The sequence below is a fragment of the Natrix helvetica genome (genome assembly GCF_964273705.1).
Source record: "Natrix helvetica genome assembly, chromosome: 7".
NCBI classification, from domain to species: domain Eukaryota; kingdom Metazoa; phylum Chordata; class Lepidosauria; order Squamata; family Natricidae; genus Natrix; species Natrix helvetica.
The window spans coordinates 54,859,882-54,876,332 of NC_138558.1; the positions used below are offsets into that span (position 1 = coordinate 54,859,882).

General features: G+C 36.3%; 1 protein-coding gene across 1 annotated transcript in view; it reads right to left on the bottom strand.

The window, feature by feature from the left end:
* The window catches only part of LOC309395454 (gamma-aminobutyric acid receptor subunit alpha-4-like), a gene marked incomplete at both ends in the record, with an annotated part of 32,881 nt that overhangs the window by 16,161 nt on the left and 269 nt on the right, over positions 1 to 16,451 (bottom strand). The window contains 6 exons of the mRNA XM_081959716.1: positions 3,349 to 3,501; positions 14,031 to 14,174; positions 14,394 to 14,476; positions 14,569 to 14,789; positions 16,042 to 16,109; positions 16,253 to 16,277. Of these exons, the coding sequence (XP_081815842.1) occupies positions 3,349 to 3,501; positions 14,031 to 14,174; positions 14,394 to 14,476; positions 14,569 to 14,789; positions 16,042 to 16,109; positions 16,253 to 16,277 (694 nt within the window). The remainder of the gene's footprint in view (positions 1 to 3,348; positions 3,502 to 14,030; positions 14,175 to 14,393; positions 14,477 to 14,568; positions 14,790 to 16,041; positions 16,110 to 16,252; positions 16,278 to 16,451) is intronic.

Genomic DNA, 16,451 nt, shown 5'->3' on the forward strand with positions numbered 1-16,451 from the left:
GAATGTCAAACCAGACAATAACAACAGATGGTCCTGTAGGGACCAAGTTCATCTCAACAGATGCTGGCCAGAGACTAGAAGGAGTTGCCAGGAAGACGCCAGAACACCTAATTGGACAATGTGACCTGTGACAAGGAGGGAGGAGAATATCTATTCTTTAATTATACTGAAACCACGGGAAATAGTTACAATTGGTTTTGCTTTCATGCGTGCCGAAATGATGCACTCAATCAAATAATTCTTTGAGAAATTTGATTGTCTTGGAGTACTGAATTGGTTGGATTTGCCAGTTGGAACTTGACATTAAGGATGAAAACCTCATAGAATGCATATGGGTCAATATAAAAGAAAAAAAGAATGACATTGCCATAGATGTATACTACAGAGCACCCAACCAAGCAGAAGAAATAGATGAACTTTTTGCCACTCAATTAACAAATGTATGTAGAAAATAAGCCATAGTAAAAAAAAAGCCGGGGGGACTTTACCCTCGCATCAGCTGGAAGACAAATACTGCATCATGTGAAAGATTAAACAGGTTCCTGATTAATCTAGCTGACAATTTTGTCATCCAAAAGTTAGAGGAAAGAACTAAAGGGACAGCTATATTGGACCCAATTCTTACTAAAAGAGAAGAAAAGAAAAAAGGGAGTGGAAGTTAGGGTAACCATGGGGGAGAGTGACCATATCATATTGGAATTTGATATAATGCATGCAAAACAATAGAACATAATAAAACCAGCTTCTTACACTTAAAAAGAGTTGATTTTGACAAACATAGAGAAAGTTTGGGAAGGAATCCATGCATGAAAATCTTAAAGGAGAAGACAACCCAAGAAGCTTGGGAAACACTAAAATATATAATTACAGAAGCCCAGTCCACCACAATAACAGAAATAAGGAAATCCAAGAGGAGGCCAGCATGGTTGCACAAAGAACTCTCTGATAAACTGAAACACAAAAAGGGTAAGTATAAAAAATGGAATGAGGGATACATAACTGAAGCAGAATACCAGCATATAGCCCAAATCTGCAAAGATGAAGTCAAGAAAGCTAAGGCTCTGAATAAACTAAAACTTGCAACAAATGTAAAAATAATAATAATTCTGAAAACATTTCTTTCAACATATAAAAAACAAGAAAAAAGTGAAGGAAACAATTAATACACTAATGGGGGACAATGACAAGGAAGTTGCTTAATTGCTTCTTAGCATCTGCCATGATGCAAAAGGGGGGAAATCTTATTTTTGAAGATTCAATCTTTTGAAGGTTCTCATCTTCAAAAAAAAAGGGAAAAAGGGAAACTACAAACCAATAAGTCTGACATCTATACCTAGGAAGAGACTTGAAAAGATAATTAAGCAACAGATCTGCCAACACCTAGAAGCAATTACAATTATTACAGTTAACTGGTAACTATTTCTATTTGGACTTTGATCGGAAGACAGACTAACTCTGGAGATTATTATATTTACTTAAACAAACATGGATTTTGCTTCAGGATGAACTATTTATAACTTTTGGGATGACTTGAGATAGATAAGATGCTCTGGGAAATTTTCTACAAGTGGATTACAATAACAGTGTTAGTTTTGAAACTTTAATTTTATTCTTATTATTCCTGTTAGATACATTGTCATTAAAATAACTTATAGAAGACAGGTCAACAATTTGTAAATAGAGGTAGTAGATTAAAACGTTTGGGACAGACAGTTTGTAGAGGGAGGGTACTAATGTTGTAATAATCTATTCATCAGTATTCTAGAGGGGATATTATATGTATATGTAATAGAGAGGTTGGTCTTTTTCTTTTCAAATTGTTTGTTTGTGTGTTTTCTTTTGGATACCTTTTTTGAGTTCTGTATTTTGTATTCGAATTTTATTTTGAATAAATTAAAATATATTATCTACCCATTATGAGTGACTGCTTATGCATTGCTTTCCCCACTCTCTCCTCTCCCAAAATCACCCAGTTGATCTCAACCAGTTTGACTGGGATTCATCTCAATGAGAAAGTTTTTGTCCACTTCATAATTAGCACTGGTTTGGGGCTTGGTGGGGGGGTTCACATCCTATTGTTATATGGAATGTAACAACTCACCATGGCCAGCTTATTGCAGGACAACCATTCAATAACACAATGTAATTATTTAAAATAGTTAAAAATATTTTAATTTTTGTCATTCACATTTCCTTTTGTCTCTCCTTTGGCATTCTATCTTTACTGATTTTATTCCACTATTTCCTTAATATTAGTGTAACTGTTGTCCTGCAGCGAATTGTTCTATGATGAGTTGGCCATTGCGAGTTGGCTATGGTGAGATGGCCATGATGAGCTGGCTATGGCAAATTGTCGTAGAGCCATTGTCATATGCTATGGACAAGGAATGGAGTTTTCCAGATGGAAAACTGGGAGCAGTCATATTTATTCTGTACCTCAACGCTTCAGTTCAGATTATGAAGTCTATCTCCATGTAAATAAAGACTGGTCCTTTGTCAAAGGACCAAAATAATAGATTTTGTTGTTACTTGGGTAAATAACAATAGGAACACAACATACTATTTAACTGAAGCACAATATATATTCCTTAGGTTCCTTCTATTTTCAATTTCTTTCCATCATAACTCACCTAGTTTAGGTGTTAGAAAATATTTCAGAACATATTTATCAGAACATAGACAAATAGAGTTTGAATGGACCTTGGAGGTCATCTAGTCCAACACTCTGTTCAAGCAGGAGACCTTATGCTATTTCAGAGAAATGGCTGTCCAGGACCCTTCTTTAAAGTGAAGGAGCACCTGCAACTTCTGATTTTCTATTCTCTATTAATATAGAACAAATAGAACATTAATAGTCTATTTCTCTAAGCTTCAATCTTTCACTAAAGAGTGATAGTGAAGTATATTATGGTATAGCATATACAATACAATACAATACAATAGTAGAGTTGGAAGGGACCTTGGAGGTCTTCTAGTCCAACCCCCTGCCTAGGCAGGAAACCCTATACCGTTTCAGACAGATGGCTATCCCACATCTTCTTAAAGACTTCCAGTGTTGGGGCATTCACAACTTCTGGAGGCAACTTCTGTTCCACTGATTAATTGTTCTGACTGTCAGGAAATTTCTCCTCATTTCTAAGTTGCTTCTCTCCTTGATTAGTTTCTACCCATTGCTTCTTGTTCTACCCTCAGGTGCCTAGTAGTGATATATAATCATCACTACTACCCTCACTTTTCTTTTTGTGGTAATCTTTTAAAAGTTTCTTAATACTTTTGCTATACTAATATTGATTTGAAGAGAGAAAACACAACATGGTTAAGGCAGGCATAGTCAATGGTGACACTTACCAAAAACAGTTCTGGCAGGAACAGACTCTTTGTTAATCCAAAATGACACCTGGGAGAGGATCACAGTCATGATGCACGGAATATATGTCTGTATCATAAAATATCCCATTTTCCTCCGGAGATGGAAGTGTACTGTCATGACCACATATTCACCTAATAAAAGCCAAAACAAACAACAACAAAACCCCAACACTTCACTCCATGTATCTTAATTTTTAAAAAACCCGTCAAAGGGTGAATCGTGAAAAATCAGAAAAGAAAACCTCCAGTTCTTTCATATCTTCCTAAAATCACAAGAAGCTAAAGGAAAATAGGTCATATCTTATATTGCTGGAAGCCTCAGCTACTTTTATCTCTTATGAAGGAAACTAGAGATATCGAATAATCCAGGAATGACAAGGTAAACCCAAGAAATGGTAACAAAGAGTGGTAATCTTTAAACAAAGAAGAAATCAGCCCCATTTGATTTTCCGCAAGTCGGCCTTCCGTAAAATGATGCCCGCCAAATGTTTTGGAATAAAATTCTCAGGTAGATCTATCTAATTATAATGGGCAATAAAGAGAAGGAGGGTCCTGAACTATGCTCTTTAAAGATTCCGAAAGGTTGTTTAGGGCTTTAAAAGGCTGCTTGGGGAGTTGTAATTCTTCAGAAAGCTTGTCAGACCTGCCCCAGTTTGATCCCTTAGGAAAGAAAGACCCTCAACTCCATTGGGTTGAAGCAAAAGTTTCTTTACTATAAAAGATATTGGCTGCAGTAAAGTCAGACTAGCTCTGGGTTCCCCATGCTCACAAGATACAGAAAGGTTTCCCCTCATCCCAGTCCTACTCTATGACCTCTCATTCTTCAGCCAATCATAATTCACTGATGTGTTCTGAAAATGCTAAAATGTTTTTGGGGACATTCACACTCATTCTCAGGATGCTTGGCCTTGGATGCTGGTACAAACTGGTTCTGACCTTGTCTGGTCTTTATCACCTGTCATTTCCCCCTCCCTATTTCCCATCACGTATACATAGAGCTTTATTGTCCATTCTCCCCCTCCTTCTACCCTTTGATGTCAGGATGCCTATGAGGCGGCAAACTGAGCCTGGCAGTCCTGACATTTTGCCTCCTTTGACAGAGACATTAATCATGTAAAGGAAAAAGAAGAGGGGAGGGAAAGACAAACAGAAATTTCTAATTAGCAGATAATTCAATGAAGTTTATCTGGGTACTGTTCATGGGATTTTTTAAAGCATTCTGGAGGCTTTAATATGTTTGGAATCAACCCATTCAGTCTCTGAGGGAGGGGTCTTTCCATGCTACTAAGTACTGGGTTTTCCCCCAATATATACAGGAGTCCAAAATGTCTTTGACTTCAAAATGTTGCTTTCCCTCAATCATAATGGGCTCAAGTGGTGGTTATGACTCAGGGTGTAGGGAAGACATAATCTCTGGTTTCAATAAGATGCAATGAAACACAGGGTGTACGTGTCTGAGCATTTTTGGCAGCTCAAGTTTTATAGTCACTGAGTTAGTAATCCTTTAAATGGGGAAAGGTCCAACCTATTTTGGCCTCATGTTTTTGGGTAGTTGTCTAGATTGCAAGAATTTGATAGATGGATAGACTTTATCTCCAACTTTAAAATCCTTTGGCTTAATGTGCTTTTTATTGGCTTTTTTATATGCTTCCCTTGCATATAAGTTGTGTGTTTTCCTGACCACCAGCCAGGTATATTCTATAGTGGATGACTCACTCCTTTAGTGATGCAGTCAATGATGGGAAGGGCTGGAGGGGATGACTACCTTAATTACCTCTGGGTTTGAACTATTGTATTGCAACAGTCTGGATAAACCATCTGCTAGGAAGCTTTTTTTTTCCTCTGGGAGAAATCATAATGTGAAGTTGAACCAGTTAAAATACTGAGCCCAACAAATTGTTTGGACAATAACCTTGGTGGGGGGAGAGCCTCCAGATTCTTATGGTCAGCCCATACTTCAAATGGTTTTTCCCCCTTTCTAGGAAATGTCTCCAAGTTAGGAGCACCCAGTGCACCACATAGATTTCATTCCCAAACTGCCCTTTTCTGCTGCATCTCATTAAGCTTTTCAGAAGCCTAAGCTCATGGCTTAGGATCCATTTAAGCAGTTGGCTGGGCTTGGGCTTTCCCTCCCTTTTTGTCTTGATGATAAGGAGAGTTATCTGGGCAAATAAGGAAATGAATTGGTGGTAAAAGTTTGTAAGTTCCAGAAAGCTTTGTAATTGCTTCCAGGTGTGTGGAGGACCCCACTTTAGTAGTGTCTGCACCTTTTTGGGGTCCATCTCTATTCCCTCATGTTGTAGCTCAGATAATCAATTTTACTCTGGTGAAACTCACATTTGGATAGCTTAGCATATAGTTTGGCTGTTCAAAGTTTTGTGAACACAGCTCTGACTAGTTTTACATGTTCTGCCATTGTCTCAGTATAGATTAAAATATCATTCAGGTAGACTAGCACTCCCTTGTACAGGTGTTCATGCAGCATTTCATTTATCAGCTGCACAAAGACAGCAGAGGCCTCTTGCAGTCTGAAAGGGAGGACTTGGAAACATCCTAAGGGAAAATTGAAAGCCATTTTCCATTCATCCCCTGCCATGATTCTCCCGCATATCCAATTTGGTCAAGACCTTCCCCTTGGCCAAATAGGCTAGCATGGCCTTCATCAAAGGGAGGGGGTAGACATTCTCCATGCTGACAGCATTAAGCCCCCGACAGTTAGTGCATAGATAAAAGGACCCATCATTCTTTTCCATAAACAGTAACAGGGCAGCCACCATTGGGGCAGCTACCCTCAGTCTGGCAGGCTAGATGAAACCGTGCTTCAGATATTTGTATATAAATTCTGCAGTTCCTCCAATTCTCTAGGGTCATGGAATGGGTAGTTTAGGTTTGGGTAGTTTGGCTCCCAATAGGATTTCTATGAAACACTTGGTCGGCTGGTGGGGTGGGAGTGCATCTGACCCCTTTTCACTGAAAACATTCCATAAGTCCTAGTACACTTTGAGGATCCAAGGATTACCTTGGGGCCAGTCTTTGGTGGCTATTTTCACCTCCCTTATTGACTTCAGCCACAGCAGTTTAAGGGTAGCCTTTCATGGTTCTTCCCCTATCCTCCTTCCCCACTGGCTGCCAGATCTTTAGCAACCCCTTCTTCTAGTTCACATAGGGCAGCAATGGCGAACCTATTTTGGCTCACATGCCATAAGCAGGAGGAGCCCAGAGGGGTCATGCATGGGCCTGCCGCACCCATAATGCAATGCGCGCCCACCCAGTGTTCATGTGCGCATGACAGGCGTGACCCCCCATTTTTTGCATTCTTTTTTCACCCTCCCCAGGCTCCAGAGGCTTTATAGGAGCTCGGGGAAGACGAAAACAGCCTCCCCCACCAAGTACCTTCTTAAAATATAAGATGTTCCAAGTAGCAGTTTTTTGCAGTTCCACTGGCGTTATTGCAGGAAGCTGCAATTTGTCGATGTATCTCAGGGGTGGGGAACTGTGGCTCTTTTGCGACTTGTGGACTTCAACTCCCAGAATTCCAGAACCAACATAGCTGCCTCAGGAATTCTGGGAGTTGAAGTCCACAAGTCGCAAAAGAGCCACAGTTCCCCACCCCTGATGTATCTTGTAAAATTCTTGGACAAGGTGCCAAGTGCCCCGATGATAATGGGTATCACTGTTACATACTTCATCCATAGCCGTGCAGTTTCGATGGCCACATCGCAATATTTCATGATTTTTTCTAGTTCTTTTTCTTCGACTCTGGCATCTCCAGGAACAGCGATATCAATGAACTGTACACTTCGGCCCTCTACAACCATGATATCTGGTGTGTTGTGCTCCAAATGACGATCTGTTTGTCCACAAGATCTTCACCTTTTCATTTTTGATAACTTTTTCCACTTTATGTTCCCATGACTTTCTGGATACAGGTAAATCATATTTTTTACATAATGACCAGTGGATTAATTTAGCAACTCGTTCATGTCTAGCTTTGTAATCAGTTTGTGTGATTTTGCTGCATTCACATATTAAATGTGAAACAGTTTCGACTTTGCTATTGCAAAGTCGGCAGTTTGGGTTGTCAGTAGATTTTTGTATCTTCGCTTTCATGGCATTAGTTTGTAGTGCTTGTTCTTGTGCAGCCAGTATTAAACCTTCCATTTCTTTCTTGGTAGTTCCAGTCTTAAGCCATGTCCATGTCAAGTTGTCATCACATTTTCTTTCAATGTTTTTAAAGTATTGTCCATGCAAAGCTTTGGTTTTCCATCTATTTAATCTGTCATCCAGCTGTTTTTTCCTTATATTCTGCCTTTGTTTCTGTTGTTTTTATGCTGTTGTCCGTTTTCACAGCCTGCAGCATTTTTTCTGTACTTTGGTTCACATAATCATTCAAACTTTGTTTCTTCTTCTTCTACAGTTTGATGGATTTGCAATAGCCCCCTTCCCCCTATTTTTCTTGGCAGATACAACCTGTTGATGTCACTTCGTGGATGTAAAGCATGGTACATATTCAAAAGTTTTCTGGTCCAAGTTTTCCAGTTCAGCCAGAGTCCATTTGATGATTCCAGCTGAGTAGTGTATCACTGGAACTGCCCATGTATTAATGGCTTAAATTATGTTTCCAGCATTCAGCTTTGATTTTAATATTTTGTGGACCCTCCTGATGTATTCCTTTTGCATTGACTCTTTGACTTTTCCATTCAAGGTGTTATCTGCTTCCAATATGCCTAGGTACTTGTAACCATCATCCTTTGCTAATGCTTTCACTATATTTCCATTTCCCAGTTCTATTCCTTCTGGTTCCCCCCCCCCCCATTTTTCCTCGCTGCATGGATAATATAGCACATTTTTCAAGTCCAAAGTTTATTTTGATGTCACTGCTGAACAATTGAACTGTGTTGAGTATTGATTTAAGTTCATTAGGGCTTTTCGCATACATTTTTAAGTCATCCATGTATAGTAGATGGTTTATCTTGCCATGTTGGCTTAAGATTATCCCAGTTTTGTGTTTCGTAGGATTATTGTCAGTGGAATTAATGCAATGTTGAACAGTAGTGGTGAAAGTGAATCACCTTGGAAGATTCCTCGTCTGAAGTTGACTTCACCAATGTTCTCCCCATTTGTTGTTAGAACTGTTTTCCATTTTTGCATATTTGCTTTCAAAAATGTACAGATATTTTTGCTGATTCCAACGTTTTCCAGACAGTTGTTAATCCAGCTGTGGGGTAATGAGTCAAATGCCTTCTTGTAATCAATCCATGCCATATTTAAATTTGTTTTTCTTTATTTTGCATTTTTAGTACCATTTTGTCTATGAACAGTTGATCTTTTGTTTCTCTTGATTTTTTTATAATTTCCTTTTTGTTCTAATGGATACTAACTGTTTTCCATCAGATGATTGAATACTGAATTTGCCAGTATCCTTGTAAAAAGTTTGAACATTGTTGGCAGACAAGTAATTGGGCGATAGTTGCTTGGTTCTGTGCCCTTTTCTGGATCTTTCATTATCAAGTATGTTCGGCCAGCTGTTAATCATTCTTAGCTTGTTGCATTTTGAAGCATTTGATCAAATTGAGTGGCCATGCGATGATGGAGGTTGGTCAGGTGTTTTAGCCAGTATCCATGCAGTTCATCCAGGCCAGGTGCCCTCCAGACCTTCTTTGCTTGTTTTGCCACCATGTCAGTTTTTATTACAATATTTTCCATCTTGTTTTGTGTTGTTTGTTGTTGAATATCTTTGATCCAGGAGGCAGTGTTGTTCTGTTCCACTGGGTTTTCCCACAGTTCTTTCCAAAAGTTCAAAGGTTTTTTTTTTACATGGGTGAATATTAGTTTGGATTCGATTTTCATCAAGGGACTGATAGAAGAGGTGTTGGTTTCTTCTCAACTGGACATTTTCACGATATTGTTTTATTCATCCTTTGCATCTTTCAATTTTCCTTGCTGTTGCTATTGCACGTTGTTTTAGTTCTTCCATATTTTCAGTTATTGTTTTTTCTTCCAAGTTGTATTTTTTGGGTAAACTATTTTTCAGCTTTTTGTTTTTTAGTTTTCCTTCTTTCAAGAACTTCAGATTGCTGATATCCCCTTGTAGTTTTTTAATTTTATTTTCAAGTCGAATTTTCCACTTTGGTGTTCCAGTGGGTTTCTTTTTTGGCATTTTATAACATACTTCTGCAGTTATAATGGTGGCTGTGCTATACATTAATTGGTTGGTTTCATATAGTGTGTTGGATGGGATGGAAGTTAAAATGTTGTTTGGCAGTTAACAGATCTTTCACTCATTTGCTATGCCCTTCATGAATGATAGGTAGTCTTTTTCTTTCTACATTTTCTTGTGGTTTTCAATTTTTTCTTTCAGCATTTTTGCTAGATCACTTAACTCTACACTTTCAAGTTGTTGCACAGGAGGGTCTTCATTCTGTATGTTTGTTTATTCCACTGGCTGGCCAATTTGTTCAGGTGTTGGAGCAATTTCTTCAGCTTGTTCATCACCACTTGTTTTTTTAGCCATTATTATTATTATTATTATTATTATTATTATTATTATTATTATTATTATTATTATTATTATTATTATTATTATTATTATTGCATCACCAGAATTGTATCACAGCGGCCATTTGTTTCGCCGGATTTGGCATTAATTACTAGTCGGGCCCCACCCAGGGGCCTAGGACGTCATAACGTATTTTCGTAGTATGTGTGCAGATCCAAGCATTGCGGCCTTTTGCATTTGACTGATGGTGATTTTGTCAATTTTTAACTGTTTTAAATGTAATTCCAGTGCTTTTGGAATAGCACCCAGTGTGCCGATTACCACTGGAATTACCACTGCTGGTTTGTGCCATAATCATTGGATTTCGATTTTTAAGTCCTGGTATTTCGCGATTTTTTCATATTCCTTTTCGGCGACCCTGCTATCACCTGGTATTGCGATGTCTATGATTGTACCCTTATTTTTCTCAACCAGTGTGATGTCTGGTGTATTATGCGCCAGTATTTTATCCGTTTGTATGCGAAAATCCCACAAGATCTTGACCAACTGACCCTCGATGACTTTTTCAGGCTTATGTTCCCACCAGTTTGTTGCTGTTTTAATATTATAATTTTTGCACAAATTCCAGTGGATCATTTGTGCCACTGAATTGTGCCGCATTTTATAGTCAGTCTGCGTGATTTTTTTACAGCAGCTGAGTATGTGGTCAACAGTTTCATCAGCCTCTTTGCAAAGTCTACATTTGGCATCATCAGAGGATTTTTCGATTTTGGCCTTAATGGCATTTGTGCGGATAGCTTGTTCTTGCGCAGCCAGGATTAGTGACCCTGTTTCTTTCTTTAATGTACCTGCTGTTAACCATAACCAAGTTTTTTCACTGTCCACTTTATCTTTTATGTTTTCCAGAAATTGGCCATGCAATGCTTTGTTCTGCCAACTTTCCATTCTTAATTTTATCACATCTTTTCTGTATTCTTGTTTCGTCTGTTGGGCCTTCAGTAGATTTTTGTTCTTTACTTCGATTAATTGATGTTCTTGACTTTCTTTTAAATAATCAGCCAGTGCATGTTTTTCTTCTTCAACTATTTGCTTCACTTGTAATAATCCTCTGACACCTGATTTTCGGGGTAGGTATAGTCTATCAATATCACCACGTGGATGTAAACTGTAGTGCATTGTCATTAGTTTTCTCGTTTTTCGGTCCAAAATGTCCAAATCAGCTTGTGTCCAGTTAACTATACCAGCTGTGTATCTTATAACTGGTATTGCCCAGGTGTTTATGGCCTTGATTGTATTTCCACCATTCAATTTAGATTTCAAAATTTTCCTAACTCTGTTGGTGTACTCTCCCCTGACAATAGTTTTTACTTCTCCATGCTTGATGTTATCCAACTGCAGAATGCCTAAATATTTGTAGGCTTCATTTTCATTGCATTTAATTAGTTGGCCATTGGGCATTTCAATTCCCTCATATGTAGTGATTTTGCCCCTTTTTATGGATACAGTGGCACATTTTTCCATGCCAAACTGCATTGAAATATCGGTGCTGAATACTCGGACTGTGTTTGTCAATGATTGGATTTCTATTTCTGACTTCCCATAGAGTTTCAAATCATCCATATATAATAAATGCGAATTTTTTTCGGCTTCTTTGGCTGTTTGGTAGCCTAATTTCATTTTTTAAAAGATTACTGATAGTGGGATCATCGCGATGATGAAGAGAAGAGGTGAAAGTGAATCACCCTGGAAAATTTCTCGCTTGATATTAACCATTCCGTAGTTCTCATTCCCTACTGCCAACTCAGTTCTCCATTGTTTCATTGCCTTTTCAGTGAAGGATGTAATATTTTTGCTAATGCCAGTTGTTTCTAAGCATTTTATGATCCAACTATGTGGCAATGAGTCAAATGCCTTTTTGTAATCAATCCAGACCATATTCAAGTTCGTTTTTCTGTTCTTACAATTTTCTAATATCATTTTATCAATTAGGAGCTGATCTTTTGTGCCCCTGCTCCTTCTTTTGTTGCCTTTCTGCTCTACTGGCAAGATGTTGTTTGTTTCCAAATAATCCATAATGTTATCTACAATAATGCCTGTGTGTAATTTGAAGGTTGTTGGCAAGCATGTTATTGGTCTGTAGTTTTCAGGTATTGTTCCTTTAGTTGCATCTTTCTGAATCAAGTATGTTTTTCCAGTTGTCAACCATTCATCAATTTGACCATTTTGTAAAATTATTATTTGACCATTTTGTAAAATTATTAATTAGTAATTAGTAATAATAATCAATTATCAATTATCAATTATCAATGATCTATTATTAATAATTATTACTTATTACTTATTACTTATTACTTATTACTTATTAATTACTAATTACTAATTACTAATTACTAATTACTAATTACTAATTACTAATTACTAATTACTAATTACTAATTACTAATTACTAATTATTAATTATTAATTATTACTTATTACTTATTACTTATTACTTATTACTTATTACTTATTACTTATTACTTATTACTTATTACTTATTACTTATTACTTATTAATTATTATTATTATTATTATTATTATTATTATTATTATTATTATTATTATTATTATTATTATTATTATTATTATTATTATTATTATTATTATTATTATTTTGCCATTGCTGTCAAGGAAGTATTGAGAAGGCCATTGATAGTGTTAGGGGGCCTCCTGTGAAATTTGCACAGATTCTGCCCACACCTATAGCATCTATTGCTGAAACTGGATTGCACCAGCACAGAATCCATACATGGAATTGCATGGAAGTCATCAGAGTGCAGAAGATTCTCTTGATTTTATTTTATATCCTGGTATTATGTTACATACATACATACATACATACATACATACATACATACATACATACATACAGCAAGAAGGCAAGAAAAACTTGTAGGAAAAAAATACAAATTGATGAAAGGGTGCTATCAAATGTCTGGGTGATACTTGTGTCTCCTCAAACAAATATTTTCTTTTAGGCAACTTGTTTTTCAGGTTCAGTGTTCCAAATGACAAATGATATTTTTTAGCAACAGAGAATCAATGAATCAATCAAGGTAAGGTATATTTTTTTAAAAAAGTAGAATGGTCTCTCACCCCCGTTATAGGGAGGTAATTAAGAAGTAATTAAATATATCATAGCAAAATAAAATGAATTTCAAAAGTACATTTATGAATAAGTTTTCTTGTTTATCTCATATTTATATTAATTCATAAGCTCTTCCAAAGAAACATGGAAGAAACAAAGCAAAATAATGCCACCTGGCAGCAATGGAAAAAAGTTTATTGAACCTTCAGAGAGCCTTTGATGATCACGATTTGATAGAATAGGATGCAATTTACTCAATTCTTATCAAGGTACATCAATTAAAAAATTAATTTACTTCTACATAGTTAACATTTCTTGCATGAAATAATTAGTCCAATATTGGCTGCTATTGAAACTTAATTTAATAGGATGAAAATTTAAAGGCACTGGGTTAGAAGATTGTTTTTAAAAAGCCTCAAATACTGAACAGAAAATGTGCAAAGATTTGATTGTTATCCCTTGATAACTTCTTTGTATAAAGTCTTTCTGAATGAATCCATAAGGGATCAATAGTTTCTCACTGACTGATAATTTCCATTTCATTATGAAAATATTTTTTTCCTCTTGCTATCAATAATGCCATTCAAAAATATGTCAACTACATCTTCTCCCTCCACTACCTAATTCTGTCCTGAGTTACACTACAGGATTAAAATCTTCATATAACATAAACAACAAAATTAATGTTTAAAACTGTCACCCACAGACCATCACTGTTGTCACTTCTCTTGCTGTTCTCTCTATTGCTATATTCAAACATGAATTTAAAAATCGTCACAAACAATAATCTGTTACACTTGATACATTTGTTCTAGCAGCTTAATATGAATTTATTTGGACCATCTGCAAGTTTTTATTGTATGCTAAGTCACAATTAATGATTAGCATTGACAAACATGTAGTTATGAAACATGTCACTTGCTGCAAACTCCCATGTTTTTAATTGCCTTTTCAAACATTTTCACTTTGCCTCCTAAAGAATTACCCAGCAAAGAGCAAACAAATTCATCTAAACCTGAAATGGAAGAATCTTACCTGTGATAGATTTAATTGTGTCAGTAGATGCTGTATGTCCAAGTAGGTCATATTGAACTAAACTGGAAGACTCTTCAGGGACTTCCACTGAATTTTTTGGCCCTTTTGTCCAGGTGTAGATCATTTCACTCTTTGGATATGCATCTGAACAAGATGTATTTAGAGAAAAAAAATAATGGACAAGATATTTGTCTTAAGAACTTATCTTAAAACCCAGTGAAAGCATTCCTGTTGCTTTCAGGGGCACCAGCTTTCTTTTTTGACAAAGATACAAGCCTGTGGCTATTCACTGACCTGTTTCTTACAACAAGAACAAAAATGGAGCTTTAGTACCATAAGTAAAATGTCAAAATGGGGACTTACAGCTTCCAAATTTTAGCGGACAGGCATGTCCATCCATTGGGAAATCCACCAACCTCATGGGACATTCAGCACTTATGGTGAGCCTATAGGAACCATGTAAAATTAGTCCCGACATAGGATAGTACATCAGCAATTATTAAATCATGTAAATATACAGAATATATAAAGCAGGTACCTCATTGTATATAGAATGGTGCCATTTCTCATAATTCTAAATAGTTTATTTGGGGCTGTCATGTTATGAGACACAGATTTTTTTCCATTCCGAAAGAAAGTATCTGGGGTCCACACTTTGTTAACCATCAAGTTGTTTAATCTTAGAATTTCAATGGGACTATCGTATTTTAATCTCTTGTCAACCCAGGTCTGACGAAAGAAAACATCCATTGTATATTCCTACAATAATTGGGGAACAAATTATGCAATGTTATACAGTACATGCATTTCTCCAAGAATAAATCAGTGATAGGAAACTACAAAGTCCCTAAACACATTTCTATCAATTCAATAGATCTATGTACATCTTAATACTTTAATTTTCCACATTAGTTATATAAATAAATTACTAAACATACTAAATCAAAATAATTACTGTAATCTAATAGAATGGCAAGAAGCATGTAATTAAACTTGTTCAGAACTGGAAACGAAGTGATAAATTCACTAACATATGTTATTGATTTTATGTTCATGCTATTTTGTTTTTTACAAATGATTAAAATTTGAACTGAGGATATATTGTATGCTTACAGCAAACAAATGAAAGAAATGTTATTGAATTGCAATCAGTAAAAACATCATAGGGGTAAACAAAAAGTGAATATTTTTCCACAAAATAGTAAACCTTCTAACTTCACCACCATTTATATATAAGATACATATGGAAGTTTGTAAATCTTGCAGAATCATTTTAACTGAGCCCTCAGCATCTAGGCAAACTGCTCACTAGGGAAGACTCCTGCATTAGGACATTCACAAAAAGTCTTTAAAAAATCAAGATAGTGGCCTGATCAAGGCCTTCCCCTTTCTTAAAATATGTCGGGGGGGGGTTCGATCTTATAATTCTGGGCACCATTTCTATCTCTATCTTGGGATGGTTACACAACTATTGCAACATTTTACAAGTGTCAAAACTGAATTAAAATGCATAGGGTAGAATTCAATTTCTAAAAAATTCAGCTCTTCCTTTATTATTCTTTTAAAATTGCTATTGCAAGAAAATTGTTTACACATACAGTATATAAGTAATGCCTGGTATAACTGGAAATTTCAGTGGTATTTCTGAACTAAATGTCAAGGAACTGGTACACAGGATCAGGCTATTTCTTGCCTTTCCTCCCAGGCAACTTGGATGATTTCTCTTGATTATACAGATTGTAGTATTCATCATATCTTGATCGGCTTCAGTCAAACCCCTATCTTTACCATGACAATTTTTTGAGGTTTTTCCTCCTTTAAAATAAGGAAAGACCAGAATAGAAGCTGTGATAGCCATATGTAAATAAAACCCTGAAAATAAGTTGCTGGTAATCTGTTCTTTTTTGCATGAATAACAGGTGAGTCCCAAAGCAGCCCTTCATTTAGTCACACACTAAGTACTAGGTTTAATTTTTTTCTTCCTCAAACCTATCATAATACTCATACTTACCATTTCTACATCAGAAACAGGTCCAAAACTTGTGACATAGATATCTGTTTTGACTTCAGTGACAGGCCCTAATGTATAAAAAGAAAGTAACCAAGGAGAATTGAATTGTTCCACATTAAAAAAAAAAAACAGGAAAAATTATGCAGACAAATAATGCCAAGATTTACAGAAACAATTCATTGGCCTCATTTTAGGAAAATGAAGCACTTACATGTGGCAGCTGTATTTACAGATTCCTGTGTAACATGGATTTCCATACACTTTTACATATTTTCCTTTGTTTATGCAAATACAATTCATATACAGTTTTGTAGTTTCTCTCTTTCTGTGTCTCTGTGTCTCTCTCTCCCTGTATGTCTCTCTCTTTCTCTCTTTGTGTCTCTTGTCTCTCTCTCTGCCTGTCTCTCTGA